The 20842-nt window shown below is 34.7% G+C and overlaps 1 protein-coding gene across 2 annotated transcripts in view; it reads right to left on the reverse strand.

Moving 5' to 3' along the window:
• Positions 1-20571, reverse strand: part of APOB (apolipoprotein B) — a 37756-nt gene extending 17185 nt beyond the window's left edge. Inside the window, exons 1-24 of one of the 2 annotated variants that reach the window (XM_068678710.1) lie at positions 20414-20571; positions 18734-18772; positions 15879-15994; positions 15291-15436; positions 14061-14214; positions 13720-13875; positions 12588-12712; positions 12315-12400; positions 11360-11579; positions 10155-10382; positions 9761-9878; positions 9516-9662; positions 8188-8396; positions 7589-7826; positions 6856-7032; positions 6362-6553; positions 5572-5739; positions 4159-4370; positions 3718-3900; positions 3377-3498; positions 2512-2722; positions 1027-1202; positions 710-897; positions 285-430 (exon numbers count right to left, since the gene is read on the reverse strand). In XM_068678710.1, coding sequence (XP_068534811.1) covers positions 285-430; positions 710-897; positions 1027-1202; positions 2512-2722; positions 3377-3498; positions 3718-3900; positions 4159-4370; positions 5572-5739; positions 6362-6553; positions 6856-7032; positions 7589-7826; positions 8188-8396; positions 9516-9662; positions 9761-9878; positions 10155-10382; positions 11360-11579; positions 12315-12400; positions 12588-12712; positions 13720-13875; positions 14061-14214; positions 15291-15436; positions 15879-15994; positions 18734-18772; positions 20414-20471 — 3815 coding nt within the window. In that variant the 5' untranslated portion in view covers positions 20472-20571. The remainder of the gene's footprint in view (positions 1-284; positions 431-709; positions 898-1026; positions 1203-2511; positions 2723-3376; positions 3499-3717; positions 3901-4158; positions 4371-5571; positions 5740-6361; positions 6554-6855; positions 7033-7588; positions 7827-8187; positions 8397-9515; positions 9663-9760; positions 9879-10154; positions 10383-11359; positions 11580-12314; positions 12401-12587; positions 12713-13719; positions 13876-14060; positions 14215-15290; positions 15437-15878; positions 15995-18733; positions 18773-20413) is intronic. The other variant, XM_068678711.1, reaches the window with a different exon arrangement.
• Positions 20572-20842: the final 271 nt, after the last annotated feature.

Here is a 20842-nt window from a genome sequence, read left to right on the forward strand (position 1 = left end):
GAACACTGTATTTTTGCTCAGTTCTCATTACTATACAACACAGGACTTCAGGATGTATTCATTCATATGCTATAGGAGTGATTAGTGTAGATTCAAATCTGTATAATTTAGTCTCTCTTCTCCTAAAATTCTTTGTTATTATTCTAACGTTATGATGTTTACAACAATTCCACAATGCTTTATAAAATAAAATAAAATAAAATAAAACAAAACAAAACACACAAACATAGGAATAAATATCTGTTTTCAGTTTTCTGTGTAATTATCCTTATTTCTCTACCTACCTTTTCAGGAAAAGTTCTTCAGGAATGGTGATAACAGGCAGGTTAATTTTCTGAATGCTCAGTTCCTGCAGTCCACTTAGTTTGGCATGTAGAGTCTGGGCATAGGGGACATCTTTTGATGCCTTTTGCAGCCAGGTGTTTGTTGCCTGCAATGAGGAGAAAGGTTTTCCAAAGTAAAACAAAGTTTTAGGACTTTCAAACCCTTTGAAGTTATGTAAGTTATCTGAAAGCCAGCATAACTATTAGTATAGCACTAGGCATCTGATAAAGTGGTTGGCTTGATCAAAGTTGAAAATATAAATCTTACTCAATCTGATGAGTGCTTTTACAGGTAGTACCCATTTTGTCTTCCTTGGGGGAGGCAAAAATTAATTAGAACTATGCAGTCATGTTGTAATTAATATCTACTGTAGGTTGAAACATACCACAATAAATTGTGATACAATATGTCGCATTGTCATATCCGTATGAGCAACCTTCTGATCCAGCAGTTCATTGGCATATTTCTCTAAAGTCTTTGGGTAGTCTGAAAAGTCCACTGGGAAGACAGAAGACATTCTTTTCACAGCAGCACTGGCACCTGAATTCCACTCTAGCTCAACTTTTTCAGAATCTGAAAATGACGATTTTAAAACAAAAGAGTAAAATTAGTATATTTTTGTTCTATTTAGGGATATAGTGTAAACTAAGGTATATGTTTAAAAGTATAGGTTGTACACATGGCTTATGTTTTTGCTCCTACCATAACTGAAAAGAACTCTTTCTGAAATTGTGTTTCCATGAGTTGTTGCAGATGAGCTCATCTGAAGATATCCTTTGCTGGGTGAATAATTAACCAATGCTTCAGATCTAAGTTCAGTTTGCAGGCGAGGAATAGAAATGGTGCCTCCTAACATTGCTTCTTCCATTCCAGCATATCTGTGAAAGCAAAATGTAAATATAAATATAAAACATTTCATTCTACGTTTTTACTGTTTCAGGAGAAATTTCAGTATCTAAATCTAAAGTAAAAGCATAATAGATGTTACAAAGAAATAGAATGAATAAGACTTGTAAACTTATTTATGAGTCAATTAATGTTTTCAGCTCCTGTCAGTTACTTTGTGAAATTTAAATTAAATTGTTATAATGCAGCTGTTTGGATGTACACAAGAACAATTCCGTATTATATTTCATATAAATCCGTAATACTGAAATGGATGAAAATATCTACCTGTCTGTTAATGCTCTACCTGAACCAAATTCTGAACTCAAGCCGAGTTCTCTATTAAGGATACTGAGTATGACCATGAATCAAGTAGAAGTAAAACACTTGACAAAATATATTATGCCACTGGGCTTCATTTTCCTTTACTCACATTTATTTTATCTCTGTAACTTTGTTGACTTGAGCAAACTTCTAATATTATGTTAGTGCAAATGAAAGGGAATTGAGGTCCCTGACATCTGTCCAAAGCTCCTACTGATATCAGAGGCAATTCTGCATGAACAGCAAAGACAAAGACTCCCTGGGGCACCATCAGGATCACAGAATTCCATGGAAGATTGAGGTTTATTAAAGAATGTGATCAGCTCATTTCACCATGGGCTTGTGAGGCAGACAATTTTAGAAACCCTGGCAGGCTGAACATTTTTGTTAGGTCCCCTGTAGATGTTCCCGGAAATATTCTCATCATGAAGCGTGGGAATTTTTACAGGAAGCTCTCAGTTATTTTTGGTTTTGTTGCTTATTGAGTGCTGTTAGATTCCTTCATGGGGAGATGTAATAACTTTTCTTCTTTTTTTTCTTTTTTTTTTTTTTTTAAAAAAAAAAGAGCTGAATATATCTACTAAACGATAATACCTCTCTGAACAAACCTTGCCTTGTTTATACCCTTCGACTATCACACCTGCAATAACACTAGTACAATGTCATTCTTGTAATCATGTTTGCAAACATGGCAGAACTACCTCAAGAATCTTCCAACAGAAATTATACATGTGGCAAGAAGGATCAGTTGGTGTATTGGGTATAGTTATTTTATGTACATGTGATGCGTAACAAATAAAATAACATTTCAAGGGTTTTTCAAGCGGGTTTGAAGAATGAGTTTATATGTCTCTATACATGAATGTGCAATTTCTCCAAAAATGAGAGATTGTTTTCCAGAATTTTCAACCTTCAATATAAACTTCAGCTATGTTATCCAAAGGTATCTGAAAAACTCTAAGTGGTTTTCTGAGTTACCTTATTTGGCCAGTAAGAGTAACTTCAGAAATCTTCTTGTTATTAAAGTCCAAGACAAAGGTATACGCTTTCTTCCCTGAAGTGGATTCATCACTAATTCTGAAGTTTGTACCAAAGTCAATATCAACCTCTGGAATCTGGACATCACTGGTCAAAATCTTCCTGTCTCTATTGTACTTGAAGGTCAGTGTGGCTTCATGCTGTTTTACACCTGGAAAATATGTACTCTGGTTATTCACAACTATGGAGTCTTGTGGATTATTCTAAAAAGGAATCAAGAACCAATTAACTGGAAATTATATCATCCTGAGGATGTAAGGCAACCTTCGATGAATCTCAGTTAGAAACTAGGTCATCTTTTTCTCCTCATTTTCTAAATCCATCGTGGACTAATCCTGTCACAACTTTGTTACTTAAGGTTGCTGTTTCCCTTTAAAAACTTGCTTTTTATGCAGTTTTTCTTAATTTGTAAGCATTACTTTCATATTTCATCAGAAATTTTCAGGTATTTTTTTCTTACTTATATAGAACCCGTTAATTTCTCCTTTTCCTTTCTTTCATTCACCAACATCACATTTTCATTTAAAATACATGAAAGCACTTTTTGGGATGCAAAATCTGCCTCTCATCATGAAGATCTTTCATTGGGATTGAAAACATGAAACAAAATGAAACGAAATGAAACGAAATGAAACGAAATGAAATGAAATGAAAGTGAAAGTGTTGGCCTATTTGGGAGTGAAAACAATGTTATATGTTATACTGTAAATACCTCTATTGCGATTTATTCCCAAAAGTCTTTTTCCAGTTCAATGACATATAGCTCAAAACTGAGCTAAACCATACTGATTTTTCAGACTCTTACCTTCTGCTTGGAGCGCAAACTTCAAAGTGTCTATCAGTCCATTTCCCTCTCTCTGTAGGTCATAGTTTGCACTTGCAGAGTATTCCTTCACTTCTCCCGTGGACACTATTTCAACTTCATATCTAAAGAAGGAGTAAACAGATGTCTTGTAAATAACTAATTTTGCCATGACCACAAACAGGAGAAAACATACAATTCTCAATAGCTCTCTTTCTGAGCAGCTCATGTCTGTGATTTGATGATTTTTAAAGCTAAGATTTATATGAGAGTGTACTGTAGATACTAAGCCCTGAGAAGGGAGATTATTTAACACAAAATAGACATAGTCGAAGTTTTTTTACCTGGTTTCTCCAGTCAAGGGATAATATGGAGCTGCATCTGTGGCACTGGCATTGGAGTACAATAATTTGGTGCAGAAATTTAGACCAGCAATGAGAGGCTTGCATGAAGTCCAGAACTCTCTGTTCTCAATCAGAGGTGGAATCTCTTCAGTTTTGGTTGGAGACACCAAATGTAATGTGTTGCTAGAACAGGAAAAGGAAAGTGTGCCATTTATTCCCAGGACAGGTGTTCAGAAATTATACATATTATATCTGATTAGTGAGGTTACAAAGTTACTTTCTGAATAAAAATAACTTACTGAGAAAGGGGCTTAATGAAATAACATTTGGTAGTTAACAGGCATTCTACTGCAATAATTTAATGTGAGAGAAGAAAAAAATAAAAAAAGAAAAGGGAAGGCAAAAACACAGCTTTGAAAGTTCTCATTGAGTTCCCATTACCTGATACTGAGGAGTTTTGTTGGGGTCTTTGGAGCAGGAATGCTGAATTTCAGCTGTCCAGCTTTCACACTAACATGTGCTTCAATTCCAGACTCATGGAATATATTGGAATTCATCTCCACACCACTTCTAGCAAATTCAGGCATGTTTATTCCCAGGTGTGTTACAAACTCAACTGCTACCGAAGGTTTAGCAATGAGTTCTGCTTGCATCTATTTAATAAAACCAAAAAGATGTATTTATTTTTACAATACACTTCCTATGCCTTTTAGAAAACAAACATAATATCCTCATTACTGATAAACTAGAGGTAGGTTTTGTATAATTGATTTTGCTATTCAAAATAATTGATTCCCAAGTCACATCAGCTGAAGGAGCACAGAAGTGGTAACAGTCATGTAGCAAATACAGAAAGATATCACCAAGAAACCTTATCTACTTTACTGTATAAGTACTCATGCTGCAGAAGGAAAGCATGTTAAGCTACTTGCATGTATTTTTAAATAATGGCTCTGAAAACAAGAGCCTGTTTACCATTGTAGAAAAAAAATATAGCAATTTTCAAATGCAATGAGTAAGGTATTTGGAAAATGAAAAAAAAAAATGGATCCAAGATTAGAAATTCTCTAAACAGAAGATAGCTAATTTTCAAGCTTTTGTTTAGCTATTACAGAAAGAAGGGACAGAATGCAAAATTCTTTAAAAATGCTCCACAAGATACTAAAAAGCAGCCAATAATAACTTTGAGGGCATTTTTTTAAATGTTTACTTAGATATGTTAAAAAAAAAGTTTATGTGAACTGCAACTATTGAGGACTTTATATAAAATATTGACTAAAACAGAGTAAAATAGTTTTAGTTCAGGAAAAAGAATATAAATATTTCATTTTTTTTTCACTTTAACTGGAGAATTAATTTTGTTGCATCCTCTTTAACTTTTAAAATACTGAAATATGTTTAATTTTGTATAAAAAATGTTTCCTTTAGCTCATTTTTTCAATATTTAATTGGAAAGCAAATTTTTCACTTTGATTTGGTTACAACAAAAATTCTTATTAACTGGTCTGAACAACTAATTCACATGCTGTAGCTTTTGCTCTACTCTCATTTTGAAAGCATACAAAGAGAACTACACAGAGTTTAAAAGGATTACTGTAAAAGGGTGATTAAAATACATTTAATTCATACATTTCGTTATATCTCATATTTAATTTATCATATGTATTCTCACTTCAATGTAAATATCCACATATTAACTGGTGACTTCTAATAAGTTAGTTTTGTTTTAGTTTTTGTTTTTTACTTTAAGAATATTTTGTAGTCTTTAACATTCTTTTGGTGTTACAGTCTAATCCCTAAATAGATTGTAGATTAATAGGAGAAGACAGAACAAAGAGAGCTGTTGAGACTTACACTTTTTTGATGAAGCTTCACAGCTACTTTGGCACCAGGTGTCGCTATTCCGGACAAGGCAAACTTCAGTTGCAAGCCTGCTCCAGTTGGGAGCTCAAACTCGTTGTCCATGAACATGTAGTGGACAAATAAGTCTCTGTCAACACCTTTTGAGATGGCCTGTGCAATCTGTGAATCAAACAAGAAAATTAACAGATCTATGCTGGATTCTAGATTTTATCTCCTCTCTTGACATACACATATGAAAGTGAGTTGGTTTAGATGACATGTAACATTCTGACTTCTCCAAAATCAATGGCAAAACACTTTTTGGCTTAATTGAAAGTAACATTTTACTAAATATTCCTAAACTGTACTACTTCTCCTTTTCTTTTTAAGATGATAGACTATTGCTTAATATTAATGTACATTTTTCATAATAAAAAAATATAGTAATATAACATACTGGCAAGCACTGAGATTTTGGGCATTGTTCCAGTAGATATCTCAATCATACAATAAGATCTGAACCCTCCTTTTTTTCTGTCCTTCCATTCACCCATCTTCCAGGACTCCACTTGGTTATTAAGGGGTCCTTATAGGTTCCGCAGAGTCCTTCAGACTACATTTTGGTATTTAATTTTAAATAATTTTATTTTTATGTGACCAGCACTGGCATCAAACGTCCATTCTTTATATAGAATGAATATATATCAACACAATCTAAGCTTTAAAAAAATTGTAAACCAAAACAAAACAACAACAACAAAAAAAAACATGAATAACACATATTAGTACACCAGAAACATACCATTTCAGGAATACTCTGGAGAGTTTTAATGCTCTTTAAAAGCATGCTTCCCAGCAATTTGAAATCATTGAGTTTCAAGTACCCAAGTTCTTCTCCCAGGATTCTCAGATATGCTCTTCCTTCAGGAGCTTCCTTGTTGCTTAATTCTTTTAACAGTTTTTCAAGGTTGAGCATTATTCCTTTCATGACCTCCTGAAAATTCAGTCAGAAAGTAGTAAAATAGATTTGTGAGAAATCTGTAAGATCACGCATTTAGAACAATTACTCAGTTAATGTCAGGTAATCTGCACATGCAGATCTTGCCATTTTGTCTGCTTCCAGACAAAGGCCCTCCCACATGCAATTAAGAAAGAGCATTGCTAATTAGCATTAAAGATTTCCATTCTAGCGTACCAGAAAAGAAGAAAGCTCATATACACTAAGCATGTAAATGCTGTAATTACTGAGTAAATATAGGAATGCTGTACTGCACAGATAATGTTTTCAAGCTGTACCTGATCCTGCTTGCCATCCTGGGAGTAACCAAAGTAGTCAAAGAGAGCTCTGGAAACCTGCTCTGGCACTCTGCCGTCAACCCAGTACAGGGCCTTGCTTGCAGTGTCTGGGAAAAATCCTTTCTCTCCAAACAAAGCTTCCAGTGTTGGTTCAAAACCTTTACCATCCAAGCCAAGCTGAAATGAACAGAACAATGCCATAACTGAGAGAGCTTCCCCACTTCTTTGGAGCTTTACAACAAACAGACTTCCTAGGGAACAAAAAAATGCATTTAAAGTGTGTCCTACAAGTCTGATTCTTAAGGGAAGATATGTCACAGAAGAGAATACTAGGTCTTATGATTCACTTTCTTTCTTTGTCGAGGTCCAACATAAAACCTACACATAGGCTGTACCTCACTTAGAATCTACTGTGAGTACTTCAGTGTGCCAGTAATGACTCATTAGCATGAAGTCAATTTGTTACAGATGGGTTCATTTTACCCTAGCTGAGGCCTTCAATAACTCCAACAGGGTCGTCCATCCAGTCAGTGGCAAGTGACATCGCATAATGGATGGCTTGCTCTAAAGCCCATTGAGATCAAATGAAAGTCTCCTTGTAAGTATAGTGATCTTTAGATTTCTCCCAAAGCTTGTAAAAACAATACATTATTCACTGAAAGTTGTTATAAGCAAACAGAAGTGAGAAAGAAAACAGCTGAATACTAGCAAAAGCTTTTGATAATTGTTGTACCTCAAAGATATCGCTTGGGCCAAATCCATATATATCCAGGGTGGTTTTTAGCATAGTCTCTTTAGGAACATAGCTATTTGGATCAAATATCACATTTCCTTCTACTTTGGCAGAGATGGGATCAACTCCAGGTACTGAAACTCTTTTGGAAACCTGATAATTTTTTGAGAATTTTCTGAAATCTTTGGCTGTTGGAACCTCATTTCCTTTCAGAGCTTCTTCAAGCCGGCTTTTAAGACTAGGAAAGAGGATAGCAATGCAAATATGATTAGTATGAATTCCAGAAATGCATTTAGGTATGAGATTTCTTGTGTCCCTTGTAGACATTCATACAGCTAAGGTAAATGGCTAGCTCTCTGCACATACTACTAATAAAAATAAGACTAAGGGCAAGAGTACAAGTTGGCAATGCTCTAACAAAACCATAGATTTACCCAGCTGATGTTCTTCTTCAAACAAATAAAACCAAACCAAACAAACAAACAAAAATGCAAAAACTGCATTTCTAATATCATCCTGGTGGCCAGGATGCAACCACTGCAATTATGGAAAAACTTTGTTCTTCTTAGAAGAGCAGTATATAACAAAATTTTACTTACTCTTCAATGCCTACTTCTTCAGAGTCAAGGATGTTGGCAATGTGTGAGGCTACAAAGCTTTTCACTTGCTCATTCTTCTCCTTTGTGAGGACTCTCAAAATCTTTGTAAGATCACTTGGGGAAGGATTTTTCATCAGTATGAGATAGGCTGCTAGACGTTTGTCTGCAGGTGCATCCCCTTGGAACACTTTCAAAAGTGCTGACCGGTCCTATGTAAACAGAGAAGGATATATTTTGCACTGATGTAGTAGACATCAGTGTCTGGCTAGTAGACAATAGCGTCAAACTGCTTTGGGAATATATAGGGTGATAGAATTTCTAGAATACATTTTTTTCAGGACTGTGTAAATACAGAATACCTTGTTTCTAAAACTGACCAAATGTGTTTCATTGGTATTATTCTGATAAAGCTTCTTTTTGTGGATTTTTTTAAATAGAAATTACTGTTTTGATTCAAACAGATTTTCTTATCCTGTATCTGGCAGGTTATTTTGTTTTGTTTTGTTTTGTTTAGAGTAATGATTTTTTGTTGTTGGGAATCTGAAGTGTTCTGGTCTGTGGAAAAAAACACTTCAATTTTGGGAAAAAATTTGGGAAAACATTCAGTTTAGAAAATAATGTCATCAAGATACTCTGCTGCAGGAAAAAATGAAAACGTAGTTTGAAAATAATTAATAACAATAATAAAAGACAAACGCTTTAAATGATACTAAATCTGAGGATGTAAGCTCCAGGTGCCTTCAGGTCCCAGACTCCTTAAATCTTGTCTGGAAACAAGATCTCATCTTTTAGAGCAGGAACTTGTTGATGTTAAAACCGCTTTTCACTATACTAAGCTGAAGTTCACTGTATAATGTCACCTGTTCTGTGGGAGGTGCTTTCATATCACTGTGATATAAACATAAATCTCACTAGTACTGCTAATTACAATGACAACAAAGTGACAGTATAGAATAGAAACATGATTTTTCTTAGTTAAATCTATTTAAATCTGGATTAATTCCTTAGTTAAACCTAGCTTCAAATAAGAACTCCATTTAAACGACTCCGACAGGAACAGATCCAAACTTGCCATTTGAATTGAAACTGTCTCTATAAAGCAGCTTCATCTCAAAGGAGCAACACCCACTAACTCTGAAGTCTGCAGAACTTCTCAGATACACGAACAAAAACTAAACTATAAAGGAGTTCCAAAAAAGCTGCAGACAGCTAAAAGGGAGATAGCTAAAATATAAATTAATAGGAATGTCCTAGTTTATTCAATTATTTATGTGAACAGTCAGGGTGAACTGAAAGCAGTTTATGCTGGTTCTTGTGACCCAGTTTACCTCTTCAGTAATAGTCATTTTCCTGAATGCCTGGATGGCTGCTTTCTGAACTGAAAGTGATGCAGCTTCATTTCTAATACATGTCTTAAGAGAAGATTTCAGGTTGGGTTTAGCTTTCTCCATTACTGCACCCATGTTTCCAATAGCCTGTCAGGGATAAAAACATAGAAAGATGATGAACTTTTTTTCTCCACCAACAGAAGTAAAATAATATACATGCTACAATAAGGAAAAAATAAAAATACCCGAAGTGTGAGGTATGTGAGTTCAGCATCCCCAGAACAATCAGTGCCAAGCAGTGATATCATGAAGTCTGCAACATTCATTATTTCCTCTGTCACAATCATCTTCTCATTATAGAACCTAAAGCAATAAAGATATTAGAAACAAAAGGAGAAAATAGGAAATGCCTATTTACTTTTATTCCAGTAGAACAAATTCCCGAGACTAACAAAAAAATAAAATAAAATAAAATAAAATAAAATAAAATAAAATAAAAATAAAAATAAATAAATAAATAAACAAATAAATAAATAAATAAATAAACAAACTCAAAGAGGACTACTCTTAAGGTTTACTCTAAGCATGGTAATGTTTTCTTGAGGTTATTTTGTAAAATCACATGCTACCATTACTTACTTAGTAACAGAATGACTCAAGCCATAAAAGGAAGCTCTACTTGGCTGATACTGGGCCATGTTAAGAATTTCCTGTATTCTTTCTGGAGTTGGAGAAGGCAATAATGCCAGTGTGTATGTAACCAAGTCTACCACAAGTGGATTCACATTTCCAGTTCTCAGTATTTGAAGAATGGCGCTATAGCACTCTGGAGTCCCACACTGAATCAGGGCCTGAACTGTGAAGGAACTGAAAAGAAAAGGGATGGCCTTGGTTAATTAATTCTTTGTTTGCTGTTATCCCTGCATGCTTCATGTCTGAAAGAAACATTTGACAAGTTTATTAAGGTGTGTTAATATAAATCATGTATGCTAATGTGTGACTGGAAGCAAGTCATGCAATTGCTTATCAGAAACAAGTTTCTTAGTTTTACAAACTACAATATAATGACTAGATATGAACAAGAATAAAGTATTAACAATACTATCATTACACAGACATATCTTTTTTTTTTTTTTTCCCTCCACAACCTCATACTTTCCCATACATTTACGTATTAAAATACATTGAACTAGGCTGAGGCTTTAGTCCCTCTACAGACTGAAGACATGAAGTATGTGTAAGTCCAGCCAGGACAGGAATAGTCTGGGTGGGGAGTGGAGGATAGACCAAAGATTTGTGCCCTCATGTCTCAAAATATTTCACTTTCAAAACTCAGTACTTGGAAATTGGTATTACATTGTCCTTGAGAAAAAATAGATAAAAGATATTTGGCTGTAATAACATATTCACTGGACTGCATCAGGTGTACATGCTTGGGATGGCGGTTGGGAGAAAAACTCTGTAATGTGCTTCAACTCTAATTTATAGTTCAGCTTTTCCAGTAAGATTTGAAGAATTGAGCATAAAATGATCAAGCAATATTAGTACTTCACAGAAACCTAGAACTTTCAGACCTATTTAAATTCTTATATTGTTTTCATATATTTAATGTTCACGTTGTCATTACCATCCAAGAATTTCTGATGGAAAAATATTAAATTCAAAGTTCTTACTTACTCTCATTTCTCTCTCTACATAATTAGTATGATACTTATCTTTATGAAAGACAATCTTTACCTCCATTAAACTACAATTTGAAGGAGTGTGAAGCAAATCAACTTTGGAATTATTTTGCTATGTAGTTGATACTTGTTGTATTTATATAATGAACTGTTGGAACATACCTTGAAGTTTCCATCATCTTTGGTACAAGAGAGCCAAGAGTGGTGTTGTGCAAATTTCTAAGTCCAGAAACAAATTTGTAAAAGAGTCTTGCTCTCTGCTGGTTTTGCTGGGAGGCTGCAAGTTTCTGCAGTTCCTGAAGAATTTTCAAAACAGCATCACCCTGACGGGAAAATTTGGCATCTGCAACTTCCAGGGCAAGTCCTTTCTCTTCCAGTTCATCTATCAATGAAAAAATGGCATTCTTTATATCTTTATCACGGAACCTGTGTTCATTTTTACCTTTTGCTATACACAGTAAAATTAATATCAACACTGAAGATGGTTTTATACCACAATTGATGGAATTTAACAGCTGAACAGTTTGTAAAAATAATGGAATGGAGTTTAAATACAATTCTCTCCAAAGTAGAATCATGATATTTATTTGCATAAAAATTCTTAAAATTTCATGAAAACATTTCCTTGACACTTTTTGTATTAGCAAAGTTTGCTTTTCTAACTTTTAATGAACATATCTTAGGAGAAATATGCTCTGACTAGGAATAACAATTACATTTTAAAGAAGGGTTTTTCAGAACCTAATTAGAGACATAATGAACTGTTTAGATTTGGTAGCTGAAGTTAAAAGTTGCAAAAGGAATTATGGTTAACTAAGAAAGTATCATTGAGCTCATTTCTGAAAAGATTAAATTATTTTCCATACTATTTATAACTCTTTAACTATAAAGATTAATTTCAAAATTAAAATAAAGACAAAGATCATTTAGAATTTCAGTGATTTTTAATTTTTCAATTTTCCCCCACTTCTCCCCAAATCTTGTTTATGTCTAAGTCAATAAAGATTCATTAAAATTTGTTTTATTTTTTTTGGTGCCCTCAAGTACATTTTTAATGAATTAACAGTTACAAAAAAAAGTTCCCGTATTTGACATTTATTGAGAATCGCAGTTGTACCTCCATCAAAATTTCTGTTATTGATCTTTGGAGTATCTTCAAGCTTCAGTGTCTGGTTGACCTCTGTCATCATGCCATAATGATTTCTAGCAAAAAAATAAATATTCAGAGCTTTAGTTGAGTCTAAATACCTTTGAGGGATCTTGCTATGCTTTTTGCCTCCATGAGAACAAAATGCATATTTGGGGAAGAAGTCATGGCAGAATTTAATACATCATAATTCTAAATAAACATTAATTTTAGAATTGTTATATTTAGTAGTGAGCAACCTACTTGTATGAGGAAGGCAGAAACAGGTGTTTTTCACTGCAGACAACATCTCTTATATGCCTTTTCTTTGCATCAATATTGTAATGACAGAATTGGGTACTACTCAAAAGAGTAGATAATGGGATGTTCTGTAAAATAAACAATATGGCAGTCATTTTACTGAATAATATAGGAACAAACATAGTTTTACAGGCTGCCACACTCCTGTAATGTTAACAGTTACAGTATATTGAAAATGATGGTGCATTACTGTAATCATTCTCACAGAATAATGAAACTGTGCTAGTAGTAATCTTTATTCTTAAGTCTCTTCACAGGCAAAAATCCCACTGAATTTTTTCCTCTGGCCTCACTGTGGTGTTTGGCTTAGTAGTTGCTTCATGATCAATCCCCTGTTGCTTACGATAAAGGACTCATTCATATGAACTAGTTTGTAATTTTTAAAGTAGTTCAGGCCCCTCATAAAAGCTGATGTTCTTTGTAATTTTACTTGTATTATACGCGTTTTAAAGATTTCTACAACAAGCTGTAGAAGTGGAAGAAACCAATAAATGTATTTTTCAGAACAATATGAAGTCCCGTGCTTTTCCTTTCTTTTTAGGAAAAACTCAAAGGCACAGATGCCATGTTATCAGGAAGAAGTCTGTAAATATTCATGGAAGCAATTGCATTTGATCACTGTGGATTCCTAATAGCCTGAACAGTATGTCAAAACTTTAACTTTAGGGCAGAGAGCCCTGTCCTGTGCATCACAAATATATCAGGGTGTTGGTGGACTGTATGTTTTACATGAAATGGAAATGTTGAAAATTTTGACCCACTAAACAATTTGTACATGATCTGATAGGTTATTGTGTAGTACCAACTACAACAGTACCAGCTCCTCTATAGAAGACAAACTATGAGATGGTCTCCTCTAAAAATTCATGGAACATGGAAGACGGTAATTATATTATTTTTGTCTGCATCTGTTCTTCTCTATTGACTGCCAGCAAAATCACAGTCTGTTCTTATGCAAGGGTACAGCAAACCTATTGAAGCTTTTATAAGATAAATACAAAGTTAGTATGTGTTTATCATTTTAAGTGATGCAGTGAAGAATGTTATATTACAGATTTTATAGTGGTATACTTACTAGTCCCTTCACAACAGCAATGGGACTGACATAATCTCTGATTGGGCTGAAGTTGTCACAGGCTTTCAGGTTCCTGTTAATTGATATATCTTCTGCAACATTTCCTTTCCTGGATTTGAATTCAACCTCAGTGTCGCACTTTCCATATACAGTATCCTGGAGAGAAGGAAGAAATTGGTACCTTAATTAATGCTGTCAGACATTTTCTTATCTAACAGAAATGCACCCTCTCTCATCTGAATTTCCAGGTCTTCTGAAAATTATATTTAGGAGTAATTCTACTAGGTGAGATTTCTTCCATTTGTTAAGGAAATAACGTGAATGCTTTTCAAAACACTTACCATAGAAATTGTTTTTACATTTTCCACTGTTTCTGTTGGCACGAGGAGAGCTGAGATGATCCCTCTCTTGAGATTCAGGACATTCAGAGGTTCATCCTTCTCTGGATACAGCTTGACTTTTGTTCCATCCTGAATGCTGAATTTTAGCTCATGTCTGTCCAAAAAATCCCCAACATTAGTATGAAAACATGTCAAAATCACATGGGGAAGAACATGCTATCAATAAAATGATGGCATCACATCATTTTTGGTTTATGATTATTTACTATTCATTGTTACTACTATTACAGAGACTTACTATTAAAGTAGGTAATTCCCAGCAAAATTCTAACCAAGGACATTCTGATATCACCAGACTACGTCATCTAAGGACAAGTAAATATCAGGAGCAATGGCTGGAATTTGGAATTGCACAAATTCACAGAGGAGATAAGCAAATTTTTAGAATGAGGTAATCATTAACTACTGCAATAGGCTACAAAAGGATGGAAAAGATTCTCTACTAGTTGTGGTTTTTAAATAAAACCATGATTATTTTGTGAAAAACATATTTCAACACTTCCTCAAGTTGTTTTAAAATCTATGGCGTGGGAAACAAGAGGAAGTGGATAGTGAGGCACTGAAACACGCATAAAGGGGCACGAATACAGCACACTAAACAGCACTGAGGACTTGCTGGGTGGAGGAAATAATAGCAGTAAGCTACGAAAGCAGATAAGTAAGGAAAAGATAAGTCCCATGGGTCATTAAAGATCATGATAGGAAAACTGGACTTCAGTCTCAAATGCCTTTCTGTTGCACAGTCTTTGTACCATATCAGCCATGGAAAATGATCTCAAAATGGCTGCAGACAGCCATTTGAGAATTTACTTATAAGAAGGAACCTTCCACTTGCAGTAAACTACTGGGATTCTAACCAGCAGTTTCATGATGTAAATGACACAAATCACAAAGACATTCTAAGTGAAAATTCTGGATAGAAAACAAAACAAAACAAAACAAAACAAAAAACACTTCCCTAGTCACAACTGAGAACTGTATCAAGTTAGCCCTAAATACAATAGAGTATTGCTGTGGAAATAGCGTATAAACCTGAGATTTTATCATCAGCATGTTCCAAGCCTGGAAAAGCATAGTCGGGGCTGTAACATTACCAGCTGTTCAGTGTTAAGGCTACAGGTATTGATGTATTGATATCAATGTATTGTACTGATAATTGATATTGCTTACTTGGACATGGCATTTGCAAAGTCTTCAGAGTTCTTTGACTTTTTCAGCATGGATCTTCCGTCAGCATCAACACCAAATGTCTCCCTTAGGGAGCAATGCATTGTCCTCAGGATGAAGTGGCACAGCTGTGGTACCTCCAGTTCAACCTGAAAACACAAACAGGATGTGTTTATCTATTTTTTTCATTACCATGTTTCTAGATCATCCAGATCCACTGATCCTGGCCTGAAAATTACCACTAACAGGTGACCAAGTGGTCTTCATGGCATCAGTGAGCTGTCTTAGTTTAACCTCTAGAATTGTTTGATACACATTTAGCCTGGTAGTGAAGCAAAGTTCAACTATAAGGTCTTCTTCCTCTCTCACCTAAAAGTATAGCCAGATCAAGACAGAACACTAGCATAGTGGTATGAAGGTATGAGGTGCCTTCTGTCTAGGATAGGGAGGGTTAGTCTTCAGGGTTCTCAACATGTACTTTCAAAAGAATAATCCTGTTTGGAAAAACACTGAAGGATGTTTCTCAGTTGTCAGCTCTGATTTTACTCAGTATACAGGCCCAATGAGTTGTATTTACTCTCTTTTCCTTACCTTGCAGGTGATCTTTGAACCACTTCGAGAATCTGCTGTTCCTGTGATTCCATTTGATGTTTCTGCTTCATATAAGTAAACATATTTCCTGAGGTGTTTAAATCTGGTTGCATCTTCTGCAATTAGGAAAACAAGAGAGCTTTTATCACTTAGTAGGATTATGAATAGTGAGATCCTTACAATACATACTTAATGTCATTTAACTAAAATGAATGCCCCTCATAAAGGAAGCATGAGAAGTGCCCCACTACTCTCTTTTATACTTGCTATAGGGGAGTTTTTAGACAGAGAAGTAATGCCTTCATGTCAGCTGGATGTTTTCTAAAGTAGCTTTAGCTCAGACAAAATTTTTTGGAGGAAGCATAAGTTTTTGGGTCCAATGCTGTATAGAATGAAAACTGACAATATTACCCCATGTGGCCTCAAAATCACACCTAATTGAGTTAATGACATAACCAGCAGAAAAGTTAAGATGTGGAACTGTTTTAAGAATGACCCCATTACTTTAAAATTAAACTAACCAAATGGCAATTTTTAAAATCTTAATAAAATTAATAACATCACCTAAGACTTTTCCCTTATAATTCAAAGAAGATGCAAGAAACTCTTTACCTAAATCAAATTGGAAAGACTGAAAGCAAATACACAGAAAGGAATAGAATGTCAAAACTAGCTTTCTCCATTACCATTTTACCATTTCATCTGAATCTATGGAATTCCTTCCTGAAATGTGATATACTGTAATGAATTAACTTAATAGATCAATGATTTTCAGTAGAGTAGACTTTTTAATGGTGTTAACTTTTTGCTGTATAAAATTTGCTATATAAAGACCACATACTGCAAGGCAAAACCACTCAGTTTTTGAGCGAGGATGAGGCAGGAGGAAGGATTAGTGGAGGTGTTTCTCTTTTGTATCAAAGGAAGCCATAAAACATAATGGGCTTCCTCAAAGGGATGAATTTCAACAGTATTTAATGTGTTCCTGTTGTTTTCAGAGGCAATTTGTCTGTAATTTTAAATCCTACAAGCAGGAATGAATGTCATAACAGAGACATAAAGAAAGAATATTTTGGCTCAGTGTCAAATACGGGGCTATAAGACATTATTTTTGTGTCTGGTATGTGTAATGTAGGCCAAATAATATCCTCAGGTACAATTCACTCACATTCTATTTACAGGCATCATTTTAAACTAAACATGTGACCGGGTATTTTCAGTGACTGTGTTAAAGAAGTTTAGCTGTATCTGAACCTGAAATAACTGTTCCCTCTGTTGAGACTGAGCAGCTCACTGCAACTGTGACATTATAGTGATGCTGAGTGAAACTCAATTTCCTAAATACCTCCTATGTGGTTATTTGTGACTATCTGAACATATCTGATCTACTTTTGCAGAAGAAAAAGGTACAGTCATCTTGCTATAAACCCAAATGCCCACCATCAAATCTGCATGATTTTGCTTGCCTACACCTGCCATCAATGTACTCTTCCTCTTTTATAAAATATTTGTCATGTCACAGGTCAAATGAAATGGTGTCTTGTCATATACACCACAAAATTGCATTTTTAGGGAGGAGAATGGAACATTACTAAGGATATTGTATTTCCTCATCGGACTATAATTTTTATTATCTTTAACTATTTTAATAGTGTTTTAACTGAGATTAATTTCATGAAATTGCCCAACAGAACTAATATAATTAATACTTGTTACCATATAGTAATGAGTGTTACTGATAAACATTTGACAAATGATTTAAGTCATCTAATTAACCTTAAATTTAACTGCAGAAAAAAATAAAAATAAATAAATAAATAAATAAATAAATAAATAAATAAATAAAAAGCTTTCCCCGTTACTTTTTACTATCCTGGACTTTATCACTGCTTAACTGTACATTCTCAGAAATATTTGCAATACCAATATCTCCTAGGCTAAAGCCAAAAGGTTAGTTATTGCTTCATTTTCTGCTTTTGCACAGGAATAGATGGAAAAGGAATATGGAAATGATAAGATTAGAAATGCAAATACCAATGAATTTATTATATCAAAAATACACAATAAATTGGCAGTGAAGCCCAGAAAAAAAAAATTAATTTCTTTCAGACATCTGAAATAGCCTCAGTTGCCTGGTGGTGGTGCTAAAGTATCCAACATGTGAAAAAAAAAAAGCCTGAAGATCAAAACGGACAACGACCAAAAAAACTTATTTGGTACTTTGACCCTATGGTGGAACATTATGTGTCTAACCAAGCAGTCAGGGCCAGTCAGAGTTCATTGTGGAGATAGGACATAAAGTCAGCATTTCCTGAGTCTTGACTTGTTTTAAGGAATTGCTGTCCTTGCTGACAGAGTTGATGATTTATTCTGCAGTTATCTAGTTAGATATCCAAGTGCAATTCTGTGGGTTTAGCAGCCACTGTGAGATACATCAGAAGTGAGTACATCAGAAGTGAGATTCAGCTCGTGGTAAAGTATAATGTGCATAACCTCAGTACTAAAGCTTCACATCTGATAAACAGGGATTTCCAGATTAAGGAATTTACACCTGAGAATTAAGAAATCAACAAAACAATGAAAGAAAAGCTTCTTAAAGGGAGCTTTTTAAATAGTTTAGAAACACTATCTCATCTCCTCTGATTCTACTAAAACTTTTGATATTCTTAAGGCTAAGCCTTATGGATAATTAAATACTTAAAATAAATGACAGTTAAGACTTCAGAATATTGGCATCACTTTTGTTACACTTATTTCTGAGGCAGAAATGTGTGGAATAGGAAAAGGCTTTGAATATTGTATTTAGTTAATATAACAACATGAGACAATAAAAGTTGATGCAAAAAATCAGTTACTTGAACATCCAGGGTTTCCATTTTCAGGTGTTTCTTCTTCTGTGAGGAATAAAAACAAGAATTAAAAGTAGCACAGGCTGTTTATATTCATAAAGCAAGGACTATGTACATATAAAAGGAAATACTACATTTTCACTGTAAGGGCTGTCTAATTAATACCAACTTTTGATGTAGTTTTCACTGAATTAAATTACTTTGATTTACACTGAGAAGGATCAGCTTCTAGGCTGACAAGTATTTTTAATGGTTCTATATTACATGAAAAATTTTAAACAATAGGCACAAAATTCAGAGATAGACAGATGAAATACACCATGTAACATAGTTTGCTTGCTTTAAAAGTTTTGTCTGTTTGGAACACAGAAATACTGCATAATGAATGAATGACTGTATTTTGCTTTTTGTACATTTGAAAAATGACAACTTTGATAAATAATACTACAATTCTCTGCTATTAGACCTTTTTTTCCAATAATCTTTTTTTTTTTTTTTTTTTTTTTTTTTTTGGTAGACAATGTAGGGCAATAAATAAGATTGAATTATATTGATCAAGACAAATATACTTGTTGATTATACTTGTTTAAACAATTAATATGCTTTCTCTGGCAACCGGTGTGAATATTCAGAGTTCACACTTTGGAGGAAAAGAACACGAATTGAAAGCTTATTCAATTTAAGAATTGTTTGCTCCATTATGCCTTAGACACATCCCATATGACTATTGTAAATATAATAAAACATATCCTAGTAAGTTTGCTGCACTCATGTGGTGCTATGTCATTCCATGGACATCACACATGAATTCCAACACTTTTCAGAGTATTTCCTGCAGACTTTCCAGGCTTCCATGATGAGAATTCCAAGGCAGACCACTCTATGGCAATATAGTAGCAACAGTAATAACACTAATATTAAGCATTAGAAACAAGTGCATCGTTCAAAATTTTGTAAGATCAGTCAGGAACAGAATCGTAGTCCTGCAAAGGTGTATTGATGCTGAATTGGATCTACATATAAACCCTGACTGTGGTTCAGAACTTCATAAGTGGCCCCAGACTCATTTCCCTCCTTGAGGTTCCTGCAGTCATAACACTACAGTGTCATATTTGGAAAAGCCACTTCTTGGGAAGCAAAGAGATAGCTCACAATACACTGCACCATATTGATCCAGACTATCTTTTCTGATTTTAGAAAGAAACTTCTTCTGGTCTATTGCTTTTATTACTACTACTAATGGCTGTGTCTCCTTAACATAAAATTGTGTTTCAAACCTAAGTGCTACCAGCAAAATACATTTTGCTTTATTGCTCCCATTTTTTTTTTCACGCACCCCAAACATAGTTCAGCAAACCTGCGATAAGCCTGTAAGCTGCAGTATTTCCATGGATGTGAGCAAGGACCGCATTACAGTAAAACAATCAGACCCAAATAAACTATGTGAATTCCTTATAAGTTGTAAAATACATTGAATCTGATCAAAGGGCACCAGAAAACATTTGCGGTTTTTCCTGTTGGGACCCTCCTATGGTTGCCCAGTCCTCCAAAGGGAAGAGATGGCCTCTTTAATCACACTTACCCTAATTCTATAAACCACTGTCTTGCTGGTTTTTGCATTATCGTTGTTTTAACGAGTTCATAAATAAAGCAGCAAAAAGTGCTGCCATAAAAGGCAGTACTTACGTGTGAGAACACCACTGCTGAGCAGCAGCAAGAGCAGCAAGAGCTGCACAGGGCCCATGGTGAGCCCCGAACCCTCTTGCTGCTCTCTCTTTTCCTCTGCTTTTCTTTCGCTCCCCTCTTCACCTCTTCCCTACTGCCTCAGAGGGAGAGTGAGCCTTCTGACTTGGACCTTCACTTATATAGTCTGTAGCAAGCAGCTGAGGCAAACGGTTTAGAAAGCTCGGAGCAAATTGCCAAAGGTCCAAAGGTGAGAGATCTAGATCCTCACTGCGCTCCAAACACTGTGCTGCTTTGGTTGCTGGGAGTCCCCAAAGGCAGAAGACTGAACACATACTAGATATATGTTACCCTTCCAGTATTTTGTTTTGTTTTGTTTTGTTTTTCTTTAACAGAGTTTTGAAAACAAAAGCCCACAGCTACACCATCTCC

The sequence above is a fragment of the Anas acuta genome, chromosome 3 (genome assembly GCF_963932015.1).
Source record: "Anas acuta chromosome 3, bAnaAcu1.1, whole genome shotgun sequence".
NCBI classification, from domain to species: domain Eukaryota; kingdom Metazoa; phylum Chordata; class Aves; order Anseriformes; family Anatidae; genus Anas; species Anas acuta.